This window comes from Aquila chrysaetos, chromosome 2 (assembly GCF_900496995.4).
Source record: "Aquila chrysaetos chrysaetos chromosome 2, bAquChr1.4, whole genome shotgun sequence".
Lineage (NCBI taxonomy): Eukaryota > Metazoa > Chordata > Aves > Accipitriformes > Accipitridae > Aquila > Aquila chrysaetos.
Genome location: NC_044005.1, coordinates 13138471 through 13164438, shown reverse-complemented (window position 1 = coordinate 13164438; position 25968 = coordinate 13138471). Strand labels below are relative to the sequence as shown.

Below are 25968 nucleotides of genomic sequence, written 5' to 3'. Positions count from 1 at the left end.
CAAAAATGCTGCCAGCATCACCCTTCCACACTTGTCCTTCAGGGGCTGTTTCTGAAAAGGGGGAAGGCACACAATGACCTGTGAAGTCAGGAATATGAGTATGGTGTGGTCCTACGTACGCCAGCGCCCTGGGCAGGACTCCGGCAGACAAGGGGGAATTGCTCCTGGGCAGCGTTTGTCCCCAACAGGACAGCGGGGTGGGGGGGGCCCGCGCCTTTGCGGCTAGCCATCGGCAAAGTGATGCTGTCCTGCTGCCCTTGATGCAAAATGTATGCCACTGTGCAAACATGGGTTTGCCTTTGATGGGGGAAGGAAAAATCCAGGACTGGGCAAAACAGAAAGCAAGGTGATCCCAGAAAAGTAAAGTGAATCCTGTTTGAGGACAAAAGTGATGGCGATGGCCATGAGTGTTATGAGAAAATCCTTCTTATGTGGGTATCTCTGCTGTAATATAACTGCTTCAGGCAAAAGGCACAGTCTGATTTGGCAACAGATAAAGGCTAAGTGAAACTTTTCTTGTTTATTTTTCTTAGCTTTACAGCTCATAACTGGAGTGGCTGGGTTTCTTCCACAAAAAACACAAAAATTCAATTACATTGAAATGGCTGAAAGCTAAAGAAAATTAAAGCTGAACAGTCTTCTGCTTTTCTAAAAATTTCAAACACCACTTTGTTTTGAACTTTTCTTCTATTTTTATTCAATTTTAATTAAGTTTAATTAAAAACCTTAATGCTGTGGTTCAGTACAAAACCAGGTATTTAGTTTCACATCAAACTGAAGTGCTGGTAGCAATAATAATCATATTAATAGCCATTTTCATAATACAAAGAAAGGGACATGCTGAGGCTGGAGATCTTGTTTGGAAGGGGAGACTCAGTGGGCACCCTGGTGACAGCAGCAAGAACGCAAGTGCATGTGGTGGTTTGTCCCTTTCATTGACAGAGTAAGATCATACAGCCAAATCGTACGGTCACTGGTCTTACAGACAGTGTGGCCCTTCTGGGATGCAATAAGGAAACTACAGTCCCTCCTTTTCTGCCTTTAACAGCAGTTCAGGACTCTGGATCACACTGATCCCCTCCCTTCTCTCCATCCAACTGTAGGAGGCCAAAGTGATTTTGCTTGGTGAAAAACAAACCACCCCCAAACCCCAGAAAAAATACCAAACTCCCTCCCCCAGCCGAATTAGGTATTTTTTATAGGGTGACCTTTTGAGGGAAGCAAACATCATCAGACAGAGCAAGCACCAAGAGGGTTGTACGTGATATGTGATAAACTGAAACCATACCGGGTTGGGTGGTTTAACTGTTTTAGCAGCCAGACGCAGAGGGCTGGAAGGATGTGGGGATGTAGATATAGCCCTGCCGCCCGTAAGGACCGAGCCTGTGATCAGAGTGACGAGCCGGTGGGTCCCCGACCTCCGCTACCCACGGGTGCGAGCCGGGAGCGGTGGCCAGCAGCAGTCTCGCCCTCGGCTCTGCCTGTTGGCTTCACTTTTAACGTTTTTGTTTCCCGTGTTGTGGTGGATGGGTTCGCAGGCAGCGCTTCCTGTCAGACATCAGTCGGGGACCACAAAGCGAGCTGGATCAATAGTCTCGCCGCTGTGATGTCCTTTTGATTAGTGCGGTGTCTCGGTGGCCGGATCCCGGTGTCGTATCGGCCGCCCTTGGCTGGAGGTATCAGCCCGAGTCAGGCTCGGCCTGTCTCGGAAATGACAAGGTTTTCTATAACATCCCGTTATTGGCAACTTCTACTTTGTGTCAGATACAGACAATGGACTTGTCGGTTTTCATCTGCCAGAGGAGAAGCAGCTATAGATATCTCCCCTATGCAAATCTGCGCAGCCAAGCAAAGAGCACAGCCGCTCACGGGGTGTCAGGGTCCCCTCCCGGGTGCCCAAAGACCTCTCCGGTTTTCTGGTCAGGAATCATTATACCAAAGACACACTTGCTTCACTCTTCTCCTCCATCTTTAGAATGAAAAGAATTTGTAAAGGCCAAAACACACTTCCAAGTCCTCTTCTGTACGTTATGGGTTTGAACTGCAAGGTTACGCTTGGGTTGTTCTCTGGCTTTTCCTGGGAGCATGATGTTTATGGAAAGCTCGGTTATCACACTTGCATTTGCGAGATGAGACCTGAAGAAAAAACCCACCCAGCGTTGCAAAACATTTGAAGAAGCTACAGGGATTACCTCCCTGGGCCCAGCTGCTGTGCTGGCATGGGAGCTGGGGCAGAGCCCGCCGCCTCGCTGCAGTGGCATCGGTGCTGCCCTCAGCCCGGCCCGTATTGGTGTTGGGAGAGTGCTTCCCCGTCCATTTTATAACTAAAGGCTGGAGGATTATGTTCAGCCTTTGACTATCCAGTTCCCTTTCTCCACTTCTTCAGATGGCGTTTCTTCGAGCGAGACCTGCTGGAGGTGACTCGGGCCACTTTCTTTGCTCTGGCTCTGAGAACTGGTGGCCGGCCAGGCAGGATGCCTCTCAAACAGTGGATGAATAAAAATGGATATATAGACTGCTCCTGGCCTTATAAGGGAAAAAAAGGGAAAAGATTTTCACCACGCTGCTTGTTTTTATTTTTGTTGTTACCTTTGCGAGCACAGGCGGCCATGGGGCAGTATGATAGGACGCGGGCTGCGCTGTGAGGCGCGGCTGTTAAACTGCTCAAAATAGTGAATCTTTCACCATTTTGGTCAAAAGCATCCTTAAAAGCGAGGAAAACCTTAGCATTGACTTGAAGCGCGGAGCATTTTACATTTCAGTTTGCCTCTGAGGCCACCTTGGATACCAGCTGGCCCCCCCATAGCAGAAGCATGCCTGGGCTGCCCACCTCTGGCAAAGCTGGGACCCCCTGGCAGGGCAGAGGTCAGGAGCCACCAGCCCCACTGCTGCACAGCCCCCTCCTGCTACCAGAAGGTGCTGGCATGTCCTGATAATCCCATCTGTTAAAAATGCTTGATGTAATTGAGGAAAAATGCTGTATTTACCTTTTGCTCATCTTAACTCAGTTTGAAGAAAAGGCTCTGCTCTCCTTGCTTGGGGAGGACATTGTCCAGAAAGGTTAACGATAGAGGATGTTTATATGGGAATGGAGTTTCCCAGGGAGGGAGCTGGGTGGAGGAGATGTGTCCTCCAGTTGTCATTTTAATTTCCTGTTCTTAAATGACCGGTCTCAGCCTTTTAGAGAGAATACAGGGGCAAGCTGTGTTGGATGTGTGCTTTGCCATCGTGACAGTGTGAAGTGAATGAACCGATGCCTCCAGGCCTGCTCATGGAGGCCCTCAGGGCTCAGAAGCCCAGCATCTGCCATGGGTTGGGTGGTCCCGTCTTTGGAAAACAGCCACTTGCCGTAGGGCACCTTCAGTTTAACAACAGGAGGGGTGTATCAGCGATGTGAGAGACTTGTTCCACCTTTAGTGCTGCCTAGTATGATACGTGCCCCATAAGAGCTATAGGGCAGTTGATGTGGTTACCCGATGGGCTCCTGGACCTTCTTCCCCACTCACACCCATGCAGTGGTTACACCCAGCCCTGTAGCAGCACCCAAACCTCTTATGGGTCTCCAGTGGTGTCACGTCAACCTGCTAGCCAGGAACTTCAACGGACAAAGACATGCCAGCTGTCTTGCTGGAGGTAGGGTCTGGAATAGTGCTGTTTTGCCTCCAGATGCCCAGCCAATTTTATGCATCAGCACAGCCTCCTTGCCCATCCTGAAAGCCTGAGAGAAATTGCTCCGTAGCTCTTCAGCAGAAGGCACCGGGGAGAGGTGGGGTCCTAAGCAGTTTTGGGGCACAATTCCCTGTGTAAAGACACCATCAACGGTTTGGAAGATAGGTGTGAGCCAGTAAACTGGAAGGGTCATTCCTGCTGCCCATGGTACTGGACTGAGGTTGGACATATTGATGGAGCAAGGTTGTTCATACCAGCGAGAGCTGCATTATAAAGGGGCTAGCGGATGGATGCCTAACACAAAGGACTGAATTCAGTGCTGACCCGCACCACGTGCAGCCCTTCAGTGGGCTGGCATGGGGTGCCAGTCAGCTTTCAGTTTGTCCCCAGTGAAGCCCTTATTCTAGTTGGACTCTATTATACGGCATGGGGTTTGCTGCGTTAGTGGGAATGGGATCAGAAACACCTATACGGGAGACACTGCCCACAAACAAAAGTAATTTTTCAGTTTTTCACAATTTGACTAGTGTTTCTGGGAAAAAAAAGGCTCCTGATGGTGATCTGTGTCTGAAATTTCTGCTAGGTAGCTGCATCCTGCTGTGTCCTGCCCTGACCCTACATCATTTTCAGCTGTCACCGGCTGTCCCTTGCTCTTGCCTTGTGAACTGTGTGAAACAAAACAAGAACAAGTACAGCACAAAAGTGCGAACGGCCTGTGCTGCAGACCTCCCTCGGGCTCTCTTCAAGAACAGAGGCCGGGAGCCAGCGGCTCTGGAGACGTGCCCTGGGTGAACTCCAGGAGAAGACAACTTGCTCCGCACGCCAGCGAACAGCCTCTCACCGGCACGGCTGAGGGGCACCAAGCTCCTGGCGCTCGCTAAAGCAGCCAGCGTGGGGTCAGGGCACGGAAAAGCAAAGCCTGAAGGTCTCTTTGTGGTTTCTAAAAGGGTGGGTTGGACTTCTGGGCGAGCAGCACCTCTGCTGCTCCTGCCCGCTGAGCACCCTGCCGCCTTCTTGCTAGGGCAGCACGGGGCTGGGGAAGCTCCTCCTTAACTTTCTCGTACAATGCAGCAGAAAGTCTGTTATTTCTGCATAGCCTGGAGCTCAGACAAGCTACTCTAAGTCTGGGTCTGGCTGACTGCAAAAAGCGTTACCCAGCTTTTGTTTGCTTGGCTTTGTTTTCCCTTTTGTTTCCCCCTCTTATTTTTTTTTTCATTCCGAGTAGGGGGAGCATTTGAATCCCCAGCAAATCAGCGCAAGATCGATTTTTAGCAACACCTAACGTATCCGCTGCTCTCCTGCAGTCAGAAGAAGAGAGCAGAGGAACCGTGCTGAACTGCAGTGACGTGGGGTGCCTTCACCGTCCACGTACACCAAGGTTGGAGCGGGCAGCCCGCAGGCAGCGGGAGCAGCCGCTTGTCCTCCTGCCTGCTGCAGCCGGCTCACGTGCCCTGTGCTTGCGCTGCCTCTGACAGAGACCCGGGTTTCTGTCCATATATACGTATATTTCTAACGTGTGGCAGAAGCGGCGTTAGGCTTACCTTTGGGTGTTTGTGGTTTTTTTGGCATGGCGATCGTTTGACCTCTCTCCCTGCTCTGCAATGAAGAGGAAGTTGACTGAATGTTTGTTACATTTTGTAGATTACGTATGCCCATCTGCAGCATATGTTTACAACGAATTTATAGACCCCTATAAAGGGGCTTACAGGCATTATATTTAATTAATGTGGCAGAAATTATATCATTGTAATAACTGCCTGGCCTTTAGAGGTAAAACTCAGAGCCAAGGATTCCCAGATGAATCATCTCTGATAAGAACCAGAAATGACACAGGACATATATTGTATAGTGAATTTGTTTGGATTGGTACCTTTAGGGTATTCAGCCTTGCCAAATCTCTGCGGAGCTGACACAGTTTATTACACATTTTCATTTATTAAGAGATTATTTGACTGCAGTTTGTTGTTTTATTGTACAGCAGGTGATAATTTTACACTAAATTAACTGTAACATCTCTGTTAGGAACAGGCCGAAGAGGCTTCTTGCTATGATGCTAAATACTAAGTAATGGCTTTTATTCATCAAGGGAGTAATTTACTCTCATGTGCAGGGCTTGAATAAGACTCTCCACCAACCTGTTATTAGCCTGTGCGTGTATGCGGTTCAGGTTAGGGTTAATGGGTCTTGTGCCAATGCAGGCTGCCTCTTAGAAACAGCTATCTGTGCTAGCTCGCTACTTGGAGGGCTGAGTAAAAAATGGTTCAAGGCTACCACATCTGCACTTAGGCAGACAAATGGCCACTGAGGTCTGGAGGTGGGTGATGCTCGTCGTGGCAGCCCAGGAGCCCGGCTTTTAGCATCAGAAGAGGTTACAGCTGGGCAGGCAAAAAAGTGAAAGCTCCTAGCACAGTCTGACTCTTCAGTAAAATAAAAAGATGCTGTTTCTGTTCCTGGCTTAAATATTTGTTATTTCAACTGAAGAAATAATTCAACCAGAAAAATAATTTTCAAACCTTTTATAAAAACAAAGAAAAAACGAGCAACAACAACCATCCCCCTTTTCCCAAAGAAATTAATAACTTTTGAAGGAAAAATATTTATTCAAAAGCCCCTTTTTCCATTTAAAATAGATTACAGATGAAAATAATTTGCTTATCCCTTAATGAAGTCCATTATACCAGACTAGTTTCATAGTCTGTCTCACACAGATACCGTCGAGTTAAGCTTTGTGTTGGGAGATGGGAATTCCACACCAAATTGAATTGGAGACTGAAGCAGGAACAATTATGGCTGCAAATTATTAAAGCTTTGCTATATTGGAAATTCACAGCATGCTTACAGTGGTAACTTACTATTAAGAAGAACCATACTACAAAGCTAAAAATAGAGGAAAAAATCAGAACCATATTGCTTTGATCACAATTCCATGTTTAAAGAAAGTAATCATTGGCAAAATAATCCCCTTCCCAACTGCGCCGTGGATTAGCTTTGGTTAATGCTAACATTTCCTTTATATGGATCACATCAAGGGAAAAATTATCAATTAAAATCTAGGGCTGAGTAAGTAATTCATAGTAAATAATTTACTCAAGGGAACCCCCTGACACACACACGCTCTTTCTCACTTATGACTTTTCTGCAAGCACACCCTGACTTTCAGCACATGATACTGGTGAGCAATAACTTACCGAGTGGTTAGCTGTGAGTTACACACATTTGTTCTGACTGGACAAGCAGATGAAGTCTTATATTTCTACCTGCTAAAGGGATGATCAGAGCTCCTAAATTAGGTGTCCAGTGTATTTTTTTTTATGATTAGTTATTCCAAATTGTCTTCTGGGGAATATTTTCTAGCACTCCTTTTAAATTCACTACTCAAAGATCATTCTGTGGCAAGCTTGTTAGCTGGAGCGCTCACGGAAAGCTGCTACCAAAGCAGTGCACATCCACATGCTGAGAATATGAAAAATTATTCTTAACTACTTTTTGCAGTATTCCCCAGATCTGAAAGCATTGAATGGGCTTGTCTGGTTTATTGATTTGGGGGTGTTTGTTATTGTTTTTGGATGAGGGAATGTAAGACTATGTAAATGGCTGTTGTCCATTGCCTTTTGGGAATGACATTTGATTTCTTCCCCCCTCTCCAATTTTTTGGAGTCCCTGTTTGCTGCAAAGGAAACATACAGCCAATTTCCAGCTCATCGTTAATGTGGGTTTGGGTTTTTTTCCAACAGCAAGGGCAATACCAGCCTATGAAACAAAACTCTCCCAGGCGCCAGGCCTGGGAATTAAGTGTTTGTGAGTGGGAGGCTCTGCCCGTGCATCCCAGCTCAGATGCAAGCATTTGGGGAAAAAACATGCGCACTTGAGAGCGGAGGAGGTGCACGGCACCCCATGGACACCAAAGGCACACCTGCACAGAAGGTATGCTTGAGAACGAATCCTTTGCTGGATAGCTTACAAAAGCTGCTGCTCCTAAAGCCACCAGCAAAAAAAGATGAGCAAATCTGGGAATAAACTGAGATTCAAACAAATCTTTTGTGCACATTCAACATATCTTTTGTGCAAAGTTGAGAATTGAAATGCACTCGATCCTTTGAAGGAAGTTACAGTCAGCGTTTAGAGGGATGCGGTCATGTGCCGGGGCTGGAACGTTCAGGTCCCTTCTGCCCTTGCCTCTGTAACAGCCCAGTGATGTACATCTCTGTGGTTTTTAGCTGGCACACAACAGCCTAGTGTGAGCTTGTAAAGCCCTGAGAGATCCCTAAGTGAGGGCTGTTGTACGAGGGCCCACTGAGATTACAACAGACAGGATTGCAAACAGTGAGGTGAGCTGGCATGAGTGACATGAACATCAACTAGATCATGACTATTTCTAACATCCAGCAAAATCATTCGAACCACTACTTTTATCACCAGCAAGCATAAAAAAACCCTAAAAGGATAGGGCTACTATGGGACATCCTACACAAAATGATGCTTGGAGGTTGCACCACTGTATATGCTGTTAAGTTACATTTCTACCTATCTAGCATCCCTGTAGCCTGCTCAAAGAGCTGTAAGTAAAACCTGAGCAGCTGATAACTACTTCACAAATGAAAACCTTGGTTTTATTTGATGGTGTAAGACTTGAGTAGAAAATGGGGGGAAAAAACACAGAGCAGAATAAATTTTATTAGTAGAGTAGATGTGGCAGAATAATTACAATTTCTGGGAGAGTCTTGGAAACAGCATAAGAAGGCTGGAAAAGAAATAGCAGCTTAGATTTTGATTGTCTGTTTGGGGTGATAGTAAAGTCAAGAGTGCCATTTCCAGTCTAAAATCCTTATATCCAATACTACAGAGCATTAGAGCCTAAATAAGGATTTGAATACAAATGTCTTCAACTCCGGCTCACCACAAAATTAAAGGATCTGTTCCAGGAAATACAGTATCCGCATGAAGCGACCCCCCTAGATCTATGGCTTTGAAGCTTAAGTTTTAATTTGGGATTAAGGAAAAAAAAAAAGTTGCACAAGGCCCTGCAGAAGTCTGACATGGTGTCCTGGAAGAGATCCTGTGCCGCTGCCGGCTCAAGCAGAGCTGGGTTGGAGGTCTCGCCACTCGCCCGCCCCGGAGAGGGAACGCTGCCCACGGTGATGCTGCTGGTGCGAGAGTGATTCAGCTGCGAACACAGAGAGAAACGCTGAATCCAGGACAGGCGGGATGGCACACAGGCTGGCTGAGCCCCAGTGATGCTGGGTTTAAAGCCAAACACATGTGTTTTGTGTTAAGGCTGGCCTCTCTCTGTCCAAACGCGTTGCAGATTACAGATGATGTGGGCTTTGCATGGGTAATTTTTTCTTCCTCATCTTGGTATAAGGCAGCCCAGGAGACACTATCATATATGATGTGTGCATTTTTCTTGCGCTCTGTGTTTCATTTACTCAAAAGAGCTTCTTAGCAGCCCCGATACAGTAGGTGACCACTTCTATTACTCTCAGCGTTGCGCAACGTTATTATTTTGCTTGTCCTCTTTTATGTGCAGGCTTGAGTGCACTTGGAAGCACCAGGCAGAGCTCACTCATTTAGGGACATCTGAACTGGGGTAAAATAAGATATCCAGTAGCTTTTACCATCATGCCTTTACCTCCTAGTGTAGACAGAGCTGGCCGTAGGGTCATCTTCAATAGATGCCCATGGGTGGCCCTACCAAACAAGATGCCTCAGCGCTGGAAGTGCTGTGTCCCAGCAACGGCGATGGCAGGGTCCCGGGATGCAGGGGATGCTGTTAGCTGAGCTGCTTTGGAGCTGGGGCTGGGCCATGGCTCCAGTGCTGGGCCATGGCTCCAGTGCTGGGCCAGCTGGCTCCGGGGTTTGTGGCCTCTGTGGTGTTTTCCCTGGGTCAGTGTCCCAGACCCGGCAGCAGCGGGAGGCTCTGCCTCGGGGTGACGGTGGGGAGTCACCGACCAACCGCACCGACACGCTGCCAGCTGCCCAGTTGCTCTGTAAGCAGTTCTGAGCTTGGGTTTTGGTTTTATTTATTCGGTTACATAAAATATTCAAATTTGAAAAAAAACCAAAACCCCACAACACCTAAAGATATTTCCAGAGAACAGTATTTTCCATCTGCTCCTGCTGGGCAGGGTCCCTGGCCCTTCGGCCCCTGGGGCAGCATTTTCCATTTTGAGCTCTGATGTTCTTCGGTCAGACCTGGCTACAGGAGCCTGTCCAAAATAGGGGCCTCCTAAGCCTGGTTCACAAGCCACTTGCAAGCTCCACTCCAAGGTGAGTGTAAGCAAATTCACTGGCTGTATTCCTTGTCTTTCTTGCTTGTTGTGCAACTAAAGATTGGTTTCTGAGTGATCCCACTGTGCATCCTGCGTCCTGCAGGGAGACATGCCAGTACGAGCCATATTAGTAAAAAGAGCTAGTAAAAGGGTAGACAACTTTATTTTAGCCAGTGAGAAATTATGTGCATCGCAGCTCAGCTGTGGGCTTGGAGGGCCAGGGAACCTTTGGTGAGAGGCTGCTGCTCGGCAGACACGGGTTGTAATTTTTTCACCTGGAAGAGCTGCATCTTCCCAAGGAGGGAAGAGCCTCTAAATCCCTCCTGTGATGTCTGAAAACATTTTGAAAATTTTTCCCTTTTTCAAATAAAGATCTCATTAAGTTTTCTGTTCCTCTGAGTCCCCGTGCTTCCCAGTCCCAGAGGCATAGCATTGAGCCTAATCACCAACTAGAACAACTGAGGCCTTTATTTTGGTGTAAAGCTGCATGAAAAAAAGAAAGTCCCCTGTGTATACAGCTGTAACACTTCCATGATTGTAAGAAAAATGGAGGAACCCACAACTGATTTCCAAATCTGCGTCTTCCTTTTTCCTATAATGAGCATGATGCATAATTTACACAGGCAAGAAAACGTATGAAGCTGATTATTTTTTTCTTTCTGTTTGTTTTCATTCAGTTGCAGAAGGGCTGGAACTCCAGAAACCTGAGATAAGAGCCCTACCCTTTCCTTGGTGCTGCGAGCACGATATGGAGGATGGAGAGGAACTCAAGGTACAACCGTGAGGACTTAGTTGGGTCTTTCCAGCAGCTATCAAAAAAACCCCCGTCTTGTCTCTTTCCTGTTTTGAAAAGGAGGAGCATGAGAGCCATGGTGTGAAATGCTTAGCGGTGTCGGGGCAATCAATGTCTCAGTCACTGAGATACCTGCCCACACCCAGGACTATGGCAATAAACTGCTGACTACAACCAATATTATAAAAATTCCTCCCTGGATGCCTTAGACACATCAGTGGTTTTGCATGTGTCGAAGACTCACTGGGTGATGACATATTTCCTCCTTGGGTTGACTCATGAGCTGCTCCTCCTGGTTATTATGAAAGTTGGAAGCACTTTAATGTTGCCTGCTGCAAGTACATTTCATGGGAAAAGAGAAAAATCTCAATATTATTTCTGCATTCAGTGATTTGACCCTTTCACTTTTGCAGTTGGTGAGCTTTGCCACTTTGACATTTATTAAATAGCTTGTTAGTGGCAGAAGCAACGACAATAAAATTTGTGTGTTTAATTTAAAGCAAACAATCTCCGCTGTTAATCTGGCCTTCAAGGCCTGAAGTAAACAACCGCATTTCAAGGGAATGCTACTAAGGAAAGAAAAGTCTGTTGGGTGCTACTTTTTTTAAATTATGAGACAAAATGTTTAACGGTCTAAAAGCTCTAAGCCCCGAGGTGTTATGGGGAGATAACAGCTCCGTTAATTAGGTGATCAAATAATACTTTATTAGTAAATTCTTGCATCGGTCTGGCATGGCTTGTGCTTGTTTATGAGACATGTGACTCTCTTCTTTTGAGCATTTATAATATTCCAGTAGGTTATTTAATGTAATTGCCGTAATTCTCTAATCCGTATATTTTCATCAATGTTGTGTGTTGATTGTGACCTGGTTCAGGGTATTTGTCTGTGCTGATTTTCAGCAGCTGACAGGAAAAAAATAAAAGGTCTTTTCATGATGTGCAAGTTTGCCACTGATTCAGCCCTTGTTTTCTGTCACTCACCAGGAGAGCTGAGACTGGTAGATCCATGTACTTGAGCTCATTCCGAGTTAGCACCGCGCCAGCACGTGGGCAGAGGGAAAAGCGAGAGGGAAGAGGCTGGATAAAGCCATTAGGGCAGCTGACAGGGAGACCAGGAGCCGACCTAGCTGCCCTGCCGCTGACTCCTGAGCAGGGGCAGTTTATATGGGGATGGACAACACCTCCTCTTGCGGCTGCTTGCCCTGCCGCACGGACGGTGAAATCGCCTGTGAGCTGCTGATGGCCAGAGCTTACAGCCTGGTGGTTTAAGGGAAACTAAAATCACTGCTGATCCACCTCGAAACGTGGGCTGTAGGCAGAGCGCTCAGGCGTGCGGCAAGAGCCGGCGTGGGGAGCCGGGGGGACGGCGGCAGAGCTCTGCCAGCAGAAGTCACCCGGCCCTCGAGTCAGCGCCGGGCCGTCTCGCAGGGACGTGGGCTGCCCAGATGGAAATCGCTGGTGGATTTAAATCAGACCTAGCATTTCGCAACGCAGTCTCTCCCTGTAGTTCCTGTATCCGTTTGTATATCATACAGCTCCTTCACAGCCTGCAGTACTTTTAACAAGTAATATACATGTTTATCTCGATGCGGGATAGACACCAATTAACACTGCTCATTAATGAGGGCACAATCAACTTGAATAACCTTGAACCACCGAGTGCACGCAGTGATGTATGAATGAGAGGTTAACTGCAGATGACAGCTCATTTCTTTTTGTTCTTCTGCCCAGAACATCCTGCCAATACGCACATTATAAATAACGTGTTCTTGTGATGGTAGAGGGGGCATTTCAGAAGTGAGTGTCGCTTCTTTGTTTTAGGAGCGCTTGCATGACATTTGGTGTTTCAGCCTTAATACCATCTATTGCCTCGGCAGCTGGGATCAGCTGTTTCCCCCCAGGATCTCCACTGCTGGTACCCTCGACCGCAGCCCCGTTCTGCTTTCTGAATTAGAAAGTTGAATGTGAAACAGATTAACTTAAAAACCTACAGAAAAGGGCAAGTGGCATTTTTGATGTGCCTGAGACGCCCGGGCCCATCTGACTCACAGTTCACAAGTCGCAGAGCGGTGTCATTCGTAATTCGTGTTAATGCTCACTTGCTCACCCACCCACAGCTGTGTTATATACTGCTTTTCCATGCAAAACGCTCAGCCAGCAATAAAGCCCAGTTACCATCATGCTATCTCCGCTCTCGCACAGATTATGCCACCTCAGTGTTCTTTCTGTGGGGAATATATTTACTTGCTGTAAGGAGCCATCTAGTGAGGGTTTACTGCACATAAAATCAAAGTAAGCGTTTCTTTACTGTTTCCAGGCAATACCGAAAGAAAAAGTGCTATTTTTTTTTCCTCCTCCCCCCCTCCACGTGCTGCTGCTGCACTCGAGCCACAGTGAAAGCAAACAGCTTGCGCAGGTGAGGCTGTGTGGGACTGAATGCTTATTCCTCTGGCCACCTCTTTACAAAAGACAGGGAGCACACATGCTCACCCTCGCTCAGCTCTACTCTTGAGGTACCCACGCGGAGTAAGGAAGAGTCCCAAAGGACCTGCCCTCTGCGCTGGCAAGAGCGAAAGCAAAGCGAGTGGGTGGAGAATACAGGGAAGGGCCACGCTAGGCAGAAGTGAAAGGCCTGGTCCCATTTTAGCAAATGGGGAGCGGAAGAACAGAGCAAGCTGGTGAAGTGCCCCTTGTCATGCAGGCAGCGATGGCATAGCTGGGAACTTAATTCAATTTACAGAAGAGCCTCGATCAGCAGACAGCTAAAGACAGCGATGTTTGAATGGTGGGCACTTCTGTGCTAGTTTGTTTTTGGGGTTTTTTTTTTGTTCTTTAAAGAACGATGAACTTCAGCAGATGAAAATGTGAGGGTAGAGTTGAGAGTGTCGGTGCACTACAGAAATTTGAAGTTGCTGCTCCTGGAGCATCAAAAGTACAGCTACATTGCAAATCTATATTGTTATGAATTTTACAGTTTGCAGAAGGTACTGAACACACCAAGTTAACTATTAAGCACTCACTCAGTGAAATGACAGCAGCTTTTCTACAGGGTAGAAGTAAGATTTCGTGTTGTGCTCTGAAACTACACCCAGTGAGTGTGGCTGGGTGGAGGGAGGGGGTGCAGGAGCAGCATCATTCATTTTGGTTGTACCGAAGCAGTCTCCAGGCTAAATCCGAGCGGCCACAGGCAGTGGGGTCTCCGTCGCGGTGTGCCTGGGATGCTCCACAGCAGGTGATGTGCTGGAGTCTCCATCGCGACATTCACTGTGGAGCCTCCTCCGGTCCCTGCGAGCCTCTTGGGGTGGGAGTTTGCAAGCAAACAAGCAGCTGCGCATCACTTTGAGCAGCCTTATGCTGTGCTGGCACTGGAGTAATCCTCCCCATCTCCTGCCTGCGTATTTCCAGCGCTGGTTCTCAGCTTTTCCATCCTTCGATGGCTCAGCTTTGTGCTCTCCCATGTTGTCCTCGGCTCAGTTGCCTTAGGGACAACTGGCCAGCCCTGGATGGGAGAGTGCTGAGTGTCAGCTCCTCTGTAGGGCTGAAAAAAATGGTGGGCACACTGGAGGAAAGAGATGCTGAGACGTTTGACACTGTAGTGCACAATAAACAGGACAGTAATTTTTCATAGCTACACTGCATATCAGGATAGGGAAAGTAATCCAACTTTTATAAACAAGCCTTTATTCTACAAAACCCAGACACGTTCTCATGCACAAGAAAATGCACTGAATTATGAATGCCTGTCATTTTACAATAACCTTTTTTTTTTTTTTTGAAAATACAAACAATGAAAATTTTTTTTTTTTTACAGGGAGAAAATCCCCATTTTTAGTCTGTGGAAAGTATTTGTCTACATCAATGATTAATAGGTTTAATGTAATAGCTGCAACTGAAATTTAAAAAGCAAACAAGCCAAACAGAGCCAAATGGATTTGTTATAATGATTTCATTAGGGATTTTTAAAAGTTTGCTTTATACTTGCAGTTTGTTGTCAGAAGGAATTGGCTGAATTCAGTCAAAATGGTTTGTTCTTTGTCTGTCCATGGTCACCATAGCTACCATTTCAATCTGTTAACATATGTGGTATTATTTTGTTCCTTTCTCTTAAACTCTGTTCACAGATGCTGTCAAGATTTTCCTTTGTACATATCTGATCGGTTCGTGCCAGGTTTGGCTCCACGCCTTTTCAGACGAGAGCCTCTGTGATGAGGACAAGGTGGTTAGGCACTTGGTGCAGCAATGGAGACAGAAGGAGAAGCTGGGGTGGGGATGGCTTCTACTCCACTATGGCATGGGATCTGAGAGAAATATCTTGGGAAGATATTCTCAGAAGTGTATCTTTTCTCTGGAGAGGTAGGTATTCCCTGGATGTGCTGTAGCAGATCTTCAGCTGCCGTAAATCAGTATAAATGCATTCATTTCAGTGGTGCTGTCGTGCCTGCTGATGGTCAGGTCCTGTGATGTTGCTCATTACACAGGTTTTGGGTAAGGAGCCAAGAGATGAAGGAAGGCACGGCTACATAATTTTAAATAAATAAGTAATAAGATTGTATAGCTTCTATGCTCTTGCTCTTTCCAGTCTTAGAAAAGGTTCAGGTTGCCACTGAGTAAGGAGGTGAATCCACTCTGTACAATGGAGGTGACTGGAATATCTAGTGGAGATCAGATTATCTACACTTCACATTTTAATTGGCATTGAGTGGGGAAAAGAGTCAGTTTTCTCTATTGCTGAATGTGAAGATGATTGAGATGGCTTCATTTTCTTTCCAGCTGTGAAGCAGGCAGGTAAATGTATTGATGTGAGTATGTATGCAGTACAGTTTATAGCGGGGAAGCCATAAGAGAAATCAGATAGTCTGGAAAATATACAATCTTCTTTCACAACAAAGCTCTCACAGTAAAGAGTAAAGTTAAGGTGAGTCTGTCTTTTTTTTTTTTCATCATAGTATAAAAGCCTTTGTTTAAAGCTCTCTGGGTCTGATTTTCAGAGCCGCTGAGCACCCTGCTCTGATTTCTTTTAACTGGAGATGTCGGTGTTCAGCATTTCTGGCAGCCGGGGCCCCTCTACCAATGCCTGCAGAGAGTAGCTGGAGAAAGTGTGAGAAACATTATTGTAATGAGGGGCTAATTCTGCCTCTTCTTCCTGCCTCTCAGTGCAGATGAAAGAGTGCCTGCGAGTCATGTTATGTGCATGGAGAAAGGGAATTCTGATTTACTGGCTCTGGCTCCCCAGGGGCAGGGATGCTCTCCTAGCACAACTCACAGTAAGTCACATCTGCATTTCCAGTATAAGGCCCATTTTTAAGGACTCCTAGTTCGGCTATAAAAATTCACTTAGCGTGCATGAATAGAAACCAAATTGACAAGATAGACCATAACTGCTCTGAAAGGGCCATTAGTTCCTGTCGTATGAAAAATCCACGTTTAAAAAAGCGAGTATTGTTCACATTTGCACAACAGGCTGTAACTGTTCCTTCTAAGTCATTATAGCCTGTACGGAAATAATCATTTTCAAAATCACTATTGATACCACAGGCACAGAAACAGCAGGAAGCAGATGCCTGTGCTTGATATTAATCCAGAGCCTTCCAGTGCCTCTGAGCAGGTTCAGATCAGTCTAAACTCTACATTTACGCTGATGTAACTGAGAAGAGGAAGACCACAGTACAAAGAATTGATCTGATGACTGGGAGTTTGGTGCAGGGTTTCTGGTGTCCTCAGATGAATGCCAGCGGTGCAGTGGCTGTGACAGTGTACCAACAAGTTGTCCACTGAGAAACACCATCCATCCCCTGTGCTCAGTGCTGGTGGGGAGGGCAGGGGAAATGCATCTGTATTTGGTCCTTTTGGTGTTTAATAAGGGAAAAGCCCGGGGCAGATAGGAATGTAGCTCTTTTTTTAATTGTGATTTTAAGAGGTACTAGGTTATGGCATTTTCTAAAATTGTTTCTTTAAGCCGGTGATTAATCCCTCACTTGATGTCAAATTGAAGTTTCTTTGATTTTTTTTTTCTTTTCTTTTGCAGGTTTTCATGTGTTGCAGGTTTTCCTTAGACAAATAGTAGTGAGGAACTCACTTTGATTTCTCTCTCCTCCCCCCTGAGATTGCTAGCATTTGAGATTTCCAGATTATATTTGGAATGAATGGAAGAGAGAGTGTAAAATCAAAGGTTGGCACTAGAGTCCTGATGAGTTGTGCTATGCCTTAGGGGTGTGTTCATGGAAACACTGGGCCTGAGCCTTCTTGTACTGGTTTTACAACAAAGGGGATTTCCAGGGATTTCAGCAGAGTGATCCCCATGTTCGTCAGAAGGATGTGAATAAGACGACTTTCTCTACTCCCACGTGTGTGTATAGACATACCAACCTATACATTTTTACTCTCTTACAAAAGTTTTCTTGGACCTATGACTACGCTTTTTGAGGGCAATTTCAGATGAATTTCTAACAGTTCCCTTTCCCATGGGAATGCCAGTGGTTAGAGGCCCTGTAGGATACCCCTGGCTGAATTTCCCTAAGATCATGCTATGTCATGGGAAGAGATTGGGCTGAATGGTGGAGTAAAGGGAGTTGTGTTGGCAGAAAGTCAAACTGGGGATTTTTTGGTAGGATTTCAGGAGCAAGCAGCTGCCTCTCAGCTGGACCTCTCCTCCCCATTGCTGGGATTACAATAGCAGCAAGGCAAGTGAAAAGGACCTTCAGGGAGGCAGGAGACTGCCTGGCTGAGGGACTTTGCTGCAGGGTTTCTGCTGGAGCCCCGGACGCCAGCGTGCCTCCGTGGGAGCGTGCAGGCAGGGGGCTTGCCTGCCAGGTTGCAAAGGTGGGACACCTCTCTCTGGGCTGCCTTTTCTGCTCCCACCAGTGGACTGCAACGACATGGGCCGCTGGAAATCTGCCACCGTGGAGGGTCTCGCATAGAGGAGTTGTCCTGCTGGATCTGGCTGATGCTTCTTGTAGTCCGTTAGCCTTGCCACTACCAGCATCCTTCAAAGGTAACACCACAGCACTGTACAAGTAGCTGCTCCTGGGGAAAGCTTCCTCCCTCACTCAAAAAAAAAAAAAAGGAGATTGATTTAAATGCTGAAGTGCAAAGGATTGTATTCCTTGCAAAGCTCTTAAAATTAATATCTGCTGTTAAAGCCCTGGATCTCTTAATGTACAGCATCCAATCTTTGTCCCATTAGGTCTTGTGACCAAGAGCTCACTGAAGGGATTGTGTACATTTCTTGTTTGAAATCTCCTGTGAGAAAAATTAAGTTATTGGACTCCTGGCCACCCTGAAAACGATGGCAGCTGTCCCCTGCCTCTCTGTCTCCCCTCACAGACTTTAGCATTGCGTGCTGGCTGCCCCGCTGCCGAGATGGTGATGATGGAGAGGAGTGAAATGAAAGAAGTTTATAAAAAGAGAGTGTTATCTTCCCAGGTAAGTGCAGTGCTAGCTGCAATTGTCCCTACGATGAAGTGGCTCCTGAAAAGGAAATCTTTTTTCCCCATTTGTTTTTTTTAAGGAGTGATGAATCTCTTCACACCTTGTGTTTCTCTTCTGATGCAGAGATTTTTTTATTTAAACACAGAACTGAGTGGAGCAAACCCATCAGCTATCTGAGGCTTTCTACTCTGATTTTGCTGCGTGCCTCTTCCTCATCCTCAGGAAGGGAATGGTGTCTGTCCCACCTCATATGAGGCTTGGTTTCTGTGAGAAGGCACCAGCTATGGAGGGGTTAATGGCACCAGAGCCTAGCTCCTGTCTCACCCCCTCTCACTGCTGTCCCTTCCCACTTTCCTCTCCTGAGCCCTTCTTTAGGGCTGCTCAGGGGTGCAGGGTGGGGGGCAAAGGGGGGCTGCCTGCTCTGGGTGCTGTCTGCCGGGGGGTGCCCCCGCTCCAGAGCCCCCCGGCTGGGGAGGTGGGGGAGCTAAGGGGGAACAGGGCTCCTCAACAGCCTGAAATTTAATTAGCTGAGAGAAGCTCCCAGGAGGAAAAGGAGAGAGGGGAGTCCAGTGGGAGCAACATGGGGTGGCGGGGAAGGCCATATGCCCCGGGAGCCAAATCCCTGCTGAGGGGATGCTCATAGCAGCATGTACAGATGGGTGACTCCTGTTCCCCTCAGCTTCACAAGCTGTGAAATAGCTCCTAGCACGGAGGCTGAAACAAACCCACTGGGGTCTGCGTTCACGCTTTGCTGGGATAGGTGGGGTGTTCTCTGCAACTCTGCCCACACCAAGGCATCATGTGTTTGTCCCGCTGCTCTGCCTGGCATCGCCAGCCTGTGCCTGCGCAGGATTTCAGTCCCATCCTCTCCTTCCTCCCAGGGCCAGCTCTTAGTGCCTCCCCTCTGGGCCAGCCAGGAGCCCCGCTCCAGGCCAAGACAGGGTTCCCCTGCCGCTGCGGCTCCCCTGGTCCCACCATGCTCACCCCGCAGCTGCCAGCAGCCCTTCTCCTGCCTGCCCCCGCTGATCCAACCCCAGCTGCCTCTCTGCACCCTCGCACTCCCACCACGGTCCTCCCCGTATTTTTTCCGCTGGCCTCCCACTCACTACAGGATATGAGCCGTTCTCTCCAGTGGGAAATGAAAGTTTGGATTAAAATTTGCAGTATTATTCCTTCTCTAAAAGCAGCTTTCAGGCTGAAAGGCTCCAAGGACAAATTTCCAAAGGAGTGCAGGAGCTTTAGGGACAGATTTTTAAGGTCTTTTAGCTACATTAAAATGAAATTAGATGCCCCTTGGGATTTTTTCAGCAGAAGGAGGTGTTTTTGAAATTTGCATGTGATGTCTGTTTATGTCTTTTAGGCATCTAAATGCTTCCAGAGATTTGGGGTTTGAACACCTAAGTCCCCTTGAAACCAAAGCAAGCCAGGCATCAACTCCCCTACATTCCTTCCAAATTCCAGCCAAAATTGTTGTCAAACTTGGAGCACGAAGTTCTAATGTAAGAGATTATAAACCCGATTTCCGCTCTGCTTTAGCAGGCAGCTTAGCACCAGGGAAAAAAAAACAACCCATAGTGTTGACTGTATAAACATCTTGTTCAAAGGGTAACACTTTCCTGATTAATAGCCTTTCAGTATTAAAAACAATCAGTCTAGATTGTGATTAATTTTCCCTTCTACTACTAGTAACCAAATATATGTGTGTGTATATACATACATACATATATATATACACACTTGTGTAAACACACAGGGACATTCTCACTGGGGTAAGCATTTTTAGTATGTCTGTTTTAAAGGAAAATACAACACGCAGGAGGTGAGAGCCGTTTTTTACAACTCGGGCAAACAGGAAGGGTTTTAGCTCTTGTAACCCTTTGTTGCAAGAACCAGCAGCCCCAGGGATGCGCAGTGAGCATTGCTGTCCTGGGGAAAGGCACGGAACACTCACCTGGGCAGGGAGGAGACCAAGAAAGAGGCAGAAGATGCTTTGCTTTTCGTCTGGGGAATGAAGGCTGCTTAGTTGTTGGGCATCCTGGCTGCATTTCTGTTTCATCTGTATTTTACTTGTGGGACTGACAGGGTTAATGACAATAAAAAGTTTTCATTTAAAAGTTGGCTTCTAGGAGGTGCCTTTCCCTTGACAAAGGTAACCAAATTTCAAGAAATTATTTAAAAAGACAGTCCTGCCTGGTGCAACCTGTTAGGCTACAGCAAACACACAACAGTGACACCATCTTTATAAGGAAAAGGCTTTGCCCCCCCCCCACCTTTTGCTCTGATATCTAAACAGCTGAACAGGTTAACCATTACGTTACAGTAATGTCCAGAAGTTGCAGTCAAGCTCAGGAGCTAGGAAAAATGCTACCCTTGATTTATGTGACTCAGTCTGCTACAGATTGTACAAGAAACTCCTCCTGATCCTTCACATGGCTTGATGAGCCTTAGCAGGGTGTGCGCAGCCACATGTAGGATCATGGCCTAACGTGTCTAAATGAAGTATTGATCCACGTAAACAAGACTCTGTGCCCACCAGAGTCTCTCTTAGTTCTCTGGGGGTTTCCTCCTCATCTGTCCCACCTTGCGGAACTTAAAAATAACAAAGTTTTAACGTCGGTATCTTCAGAGCAAGCGGCGTGAGCCAGAGTAGAATTTGTTGCTCTCTTGGCATTTGCAGTAGTCAGAGGCTGCAAAAAGTGCATTCACTGTTGCTGCTGAAAAAGAAAATACAATTCTGTATTTTGCATACAGTCTCTGTGTACACACTCGCCTACACCCTGCGAAGAGTTTTCTTTATGGCCAGAAAAGAATTTTTCAAAGTTTCCTTCAAGAACACCACCAAAATCTGTAGCGCTCTGTTGGGACACTCTCAAAACTTCAGGCTTTTAGCCTAAGCAGAAAGAAACCCAACGCCACTGTTAAGGAAACAAACACACACACAAAAATTTCTCAATGGCTAGAAACAAAAAGCTCCATCGGCACCGGAGACGTTATGTTCGGGGCCCATGAATTTCCGCAGAAAGGTTTGGGAAAGCAGCCCTGACGGGGTTGAAGAGGGTGTTGTTGGCCCGGGCCAACAGCTGTGACAGTCGCCAGCCGGCTGTGACGGCGACAGCCCCGAGACTTCCTGCTCTGGGGACAGGCACACGTGCGCGGCGCGCGCCCGCGCACCCCTTGGCCCGAGGGAGAAGGCAGGCACCCATCCGCTCCTGGCCGTCTCCTCATCTTCTGCTGGGGATAAGGAGCGGCCCCGTGAGGGGGCGGGAATGGCAGAACGTGCCCCGCCGTCCCAGGGGATGGCTTCGGCACGGTGGCATCCCTCACGGCGCTGCCAAGCAGAGCTGGGGCCGCAGGGGACGTGGGGCTCCTCCAGCCCGCTCTGACGGGACGGGACGGGACGGGACGGGACGGGACGGGACGGGACGGGACGGTGCTGCTCAACCCCGCTCCCGGGAGGGGCAGGGCCGGGGCCACAGCTTCAGGAAAGGCAAACAGTTGTGAAGTGCCAGCGGTAAATGTCGTTTCGACGGTTTAAGAGAGTGAAATTGTGTTATAAATATTTTAGGTGATTGACTTAAATTTTAATCCCGGGGCCTAAGTGGGTAACAGCTATGAAGAGAGGTGGAGGGAGGGAGAGGAAGTGAAGGAAGACCAAAATTAGGCCTCAATTTGCAAAGCCATACACACGTGTCTCCGTGTAAGCTCATCTGCGGTCTTAGGCTCAAGTTCAAGTTGAATACTCAGGTGTGCTTCAGCCTAATTCTTGGGCAAGATTTTTTTTTTTTCCCCCCGGCTTGGACCTACAAAGCAGATGGAAAAACCTTTTCAATTTCACTCAAGCTCATTTTTAATGAAAAATCAGGTGTTCCCTTCCTGCCCTTGCATTTCTGGAGTAGAAATACTGGAGCGTGGAGAAGGGTAATGAACACTCTGCCATGTTTGCATTCCTGTCTATCATGAAAATGTATTCTGCGCTAAAGAACTAATACACTTTGCACTGGGAAGTATTTGTGGCTGTCAGTGCTGGGGTTTAAGAGCATCGCTAATTATTCCCGATTTAGAACTGATATTTTTAAAGAGTGTGGAATCAAGAGTCACTGTCATAAAATTTAGTTTTGTGAGCTAGACAAAGTTATTTTTATGCAGTGTAAATAAACTTATTTTTTGGCTGTAAATAAGTAACTGTGGTGAATAAATATTCACAGGTACATGCATGCGTACATGAAGAAAACTGGTTATGCATCTGTCAGTATATACACACAACACATATACTGAGTATAGAGGGGAAAGTAAATATTGTAAAGAAGTCAGTATGCTGAAAGTAACTACCATGCATTTAAAAAAGGTAATTTCTTTCCCTAATTTTAATGGAGCAAATAGCGCATGAAAATCAAGGACCCCTTCCAAACTACTACCCAGAAGCAAAATAATTTTGATCATCTTAAGCACAATATAGAAAAGGAATGGTAAGCCCAGTACTAGAGACCGTAGCTCTCCCTCAGCAGCTCTTTCCCCCTCCCCCTGTGCAAATTCTCTTGGATTAAAATGGCAGAGGGAGGAGGGGAGTGGCTGGGGACAGTTTTTCTGATATGAGATAACCGCTGCTAGTCAAATCGCACTTTTAATTGCACGGGCCAATAAAAAGAAAACTTGCTACAGAAGTTGATTTGAATGAAAATGGAAGACACACCCCACAAGCTGCTTTCCATGATTATGTATTGTTTTCCCTCACCCTGCTGTACAGTTCAAGTCGCGAATAAAAGCGAGCAGTTTGTGTACTTTTGTTGCCCATTTTCGCCAGGACGGGTCTGGAGCTGCTGCCCCCGTCCCCCCCCCCCCCCCCCCGCAATTCCTCCCCTGCAGCGTACAGGGCTTTGCCGGCCGGCCGGGAGCCTCGTGCCACGAGGAAAGGAAAAGTGGTCTCACTTCCCCTTTTGTTTCCTTCCCTCGCCCCTCGCCCAGGCTCCTTCCCGGTTTTTGGGAGCGCCGCCGTTGGAGGCTGACGGCGGGGCGGTACCCACGCTCCCGCGTTAGGCTCGGGGAAGGCACAAACGCGCGGGACGATGCCGTCCCCGGCCCCGAAAGCCCGATCTCACGACGGCAGCCATGCGGGGAGGAGGGTTCCCGTGCCGTGCCAGGCCTTCGCAGGCTGAAGGGGCTCCACCGCGGCCCGAGCCCCCCCACGGCCACGACGCCGAGGCCGCTCGGGGAGAGCCACGCGCCTCGCCGGCAAGGCGCGAGCTGTGGAAATTTGGGCCGTGGGGTCCGTGGCTCACGCTGGGCCCGAAGAGCGGATCTCGACTCGGCAGGAGAGCCCTCCAGGAGAAGGCGGGGGGGGGGGGGGGGCTCAGGAGTTACTTGCGAGGACCTCCGGGCGACCACCGCTGCAGCCCGGGGCAAGGGCTTCAGCGGCTCCTCCCGAATGCGAGACGCCCCGGCGGGCGGCTCTGCCTCCGGGGGGAAGCCGGCAGCACCGCGCTGACGGGGCCCGATCCTGCTCTGGGCAGCGGCCCGGGGGCCCCGTCCGTGCGGTGCCTGCCTCCCGGCTGGCTGCGCCCATCCCCTCGGGGCTCCGCTCCCGGGAATCGGGAACTCCCCCCGCCCCCGAGGCTGTCCCGCACCCTCAGCGCCGCTCCCAGCCCCCCGCCCCCCCACCTCAGGGCACTCCCGGCCGCTGGGCTCCCCCAACCCCTCGGAGGACTCTCTTCTTCTTCGCCCCCCCCCACCTCCGCGGACCAGCCGCCCCCGCCGGCGGGGGCCGTCCCGACTGGGTCGCCCGCAGAACCCCGGCGCCAACCGCCCCCCCAGCCCCGGCCCCCGGGCAACGGGGGCTTTGTATGGAATCCCATTCAAACCACGCCATAACCTTCCGCCGCGGGGGGGGGGGCGGGGGGGGGGGGGGAAGAGAGGGAAAGTAGTCCCTAGCTACAGTCGTCCGGGGGGCTGAGTCCACAGCGTGGGCGGCGAACCCCGCCGCAGACCCCTCCGCGGGCCGGGCCGGGCCGGGGAGCGCCGCTCCGCTCCGCTCCGGCGGGGGCGTGCGAACCCGCCTCTCCCCGGCTCCGCTCCGGCGCAGCCCTCGGAGGAGAGGTATCGCTGGGCGGAGAGATCGCGGAGCCCTCACACGTACGGCCCGGCGATACGCCTCCACCTAACCCAGCAAACGGAAGCGCCGGGCCGCCACGATGGACGGGAAGCGCCGTCCAATGGGCAGGCGGGCTAGCCTCCCAAAATGTAGGTTTAGCCAATGGAAAGGAGCAGGAGCGGGGAGAGGCGGGGCCGGTGGCAGGCAGCAGCGCAGGTTGAACGGAGTCCCAGCGCAGGGCTGGGATGAGCCTCAAAGTTCGGGGCGATCGTGGTGGGGGATGTAGCAGTGCCGCTGCCGCCGCGCACCGGCCCGGCCCGCCCCGGCTCCCGCCTCCCCCGGCCCCCCCCCGCAGTTTTTAAACTCTGATTCCCCCCCCCTCCCCTTCTTCTCCACTCCCCCCTCCCCCCCCCTTCCCCCCCTTTCCTCCCCTAAATGCCAGCCATGATCGAGAAGGGCCCGGAGGTCTCGGGGAAACGGCGGGGCAGGAACCACAACGCCGCCGGCGCGAATAATAACAACAACGGCGGTAGCAAAAGTTTATCCGCCGCCCCCAACGGCAACAGCAGCGGCAACTCCTGGGAGGAGGGTAGCTCGGGGTCCTCCAGCGATGAGGAGCACGGTGAGAAGCGGGGGGGTGGCGGTGTGTGGTGACTGGAGGGGGGGGGGTGTCAGGGGCCGGGCGGGCCCACGCGGGTAACGCTTCTCCCTCTGCCTCCCTCAGCTGGCGGCGGTATGAGGGTCGGGCCGCAGTACCAGGCGGTGGTCCCTGATTTCGACCCCGGTAAGTCTTTATTATTTTTTAGGGGGGGGGCGACTACCTCCCCCCCCCCCATCCGTTGCTTTGGACCCCCGATGAGAGGAGCCTGGGGGGGTACTCCCTAATCGGGGGGGGGGTTCCAAAAATAATCCCCCCTAATTCCAGTCCCAAACACCCAGACCAGGAACAAGGACCCCCCCCTTCCCCCCCCCGCCCCCCCCGTTTGATAAAAGAAGTCTCGATGCTTTCCAGAGGGCGCTTTGCAGGCAGGGAGGAACAGGGAAGCTGGCAGGGCTAGAGGAGGCAGGAGATGGCAGTTGGGTGGTTTTTTTTTTTTTCTTTCTTTCTTTCTTTTTTTTTTTTTTTAATCCCCTCCTGGACGCATGTGTCTGTGGGCTCAGTGGTAGGGATGGAACTAAAAGACATCAAGTTGTAAATATAATTTTTTTGAAGGTATTTAGAAGCGACTTGGGTCTGTATTTTAATTTTCTCTCTTCCTAAGAAGCTGCTCGCCTCCCCCCCTCCAAAAAAAAATGTTTCACATTCCAGCTATTCTGCTGCGGTTCTTTGTAAGCTAATTTAAAGTGGCATGGAAGCAAATTTTGAGCAAACAAAGGAATTGGGGCTGTGCTGAAAGGCAGGTGCTGGAAGCACGTTAGTACTGATGTATCTCCGTGTATAGAAAGACAGGCTGTTGACCTCCTTAGTTTGAAATCTAAGCAATTTTTTTTTTTTTTTGTATTGTTCCTTTGTAACTGGAGGCTGAAGCTAGCGAAAACCCCTCCTCCTGTCTGGAGATACTAGCGTTTGGAGTTGTCCCTTTGCCCAGCCCAAACTTAATTGAATCCTCCGCACCTCTTGCCTTAAAACAAAAAGAATGGTGTGGAAAGCCACTGTGTCTCCTTATCAAATAATCTTGAGAGTTACTATTGTGTGGATTCAGGAAAAAGGTTTCTCATGGATC

At 48.9% G+C, this 25968-nt stretch overlaps 2 protein-coding genes and 2 long non-coding RNA genes across 5 annotated transcripts in view; 3 read left to right on the top strand and 1 right to left on the bottom strand.

Moving 5' to 3' along the window:
* The window catches only part of LOC115338625, a 39768-nt gene extending 19491 nt beyond the window's left edge, over nt 1–20277 (top strand). The window contains exons 2-5 of the long non-coding RNA XR_003922457.2: nt 10616–10710; nt 14853–15995; nt 16757–18153; nt 19520–20277. This is a non-coding gene — a long non-coding RNA (uncharacterized LOC115338625). The remainder of the gene's footprint in view (nt 1–10615; nt 10711–14852; nt 15996–16756; nt 18154–19519) is intronic.
* Nucleotides 1251–5253, bottom strand: LOC121233154. Its single transcript, XR_005931964.1, has 2 exons — nt 5211–5253; nt 1251–2136 (listed from the first exon to the last, which is right to left on the bottom strand). It is a non-coding gene; the product is annotated as an uncharacterized LOC121233154 (long non-coding RNA).
* A 2988-nt stretch (nt 20278–23265) lies between the features above and the next one.
* LOC115350348 (basic salivary proline-rich protein 2-like) lies at nt 23266–24024 on the top strand. Its single transcript, XM_030035909.1, has one exon. It carries the CDS (start codon nt 23266–23268, stop codon nt 24022–24024), a length of 759 nt encoding a protein of 252 aa, XP_029891769.1.
* A 429-nt stretch (nt 24025–24453) lies between these two features.
* RCOR1 (REST corepressor 1) overlaps nt 24454–25968 on the top strand; it is an 89538-nt gene continuing 88023 nt past the window's right edge. Inside the window, exons 1-2 of one of the 2 annotated variants that reach the window (XM_029997618.2) lie at nt 24454–24866; nt 24969–25028. In XM_029997618.2, the coding sequence (XP_029853478.1) occupies nt 24680–24866; nt 24969–25028 (247 nt within the window). In that variant the 5' untranslated portion in view covers nt 24454–24679. The remainder of the gene's footprint in view (nt 24867–24968; nt 25029–25968) is intronic. The other variant, XM_029997627.2, reaches the window with a different exon arrangement.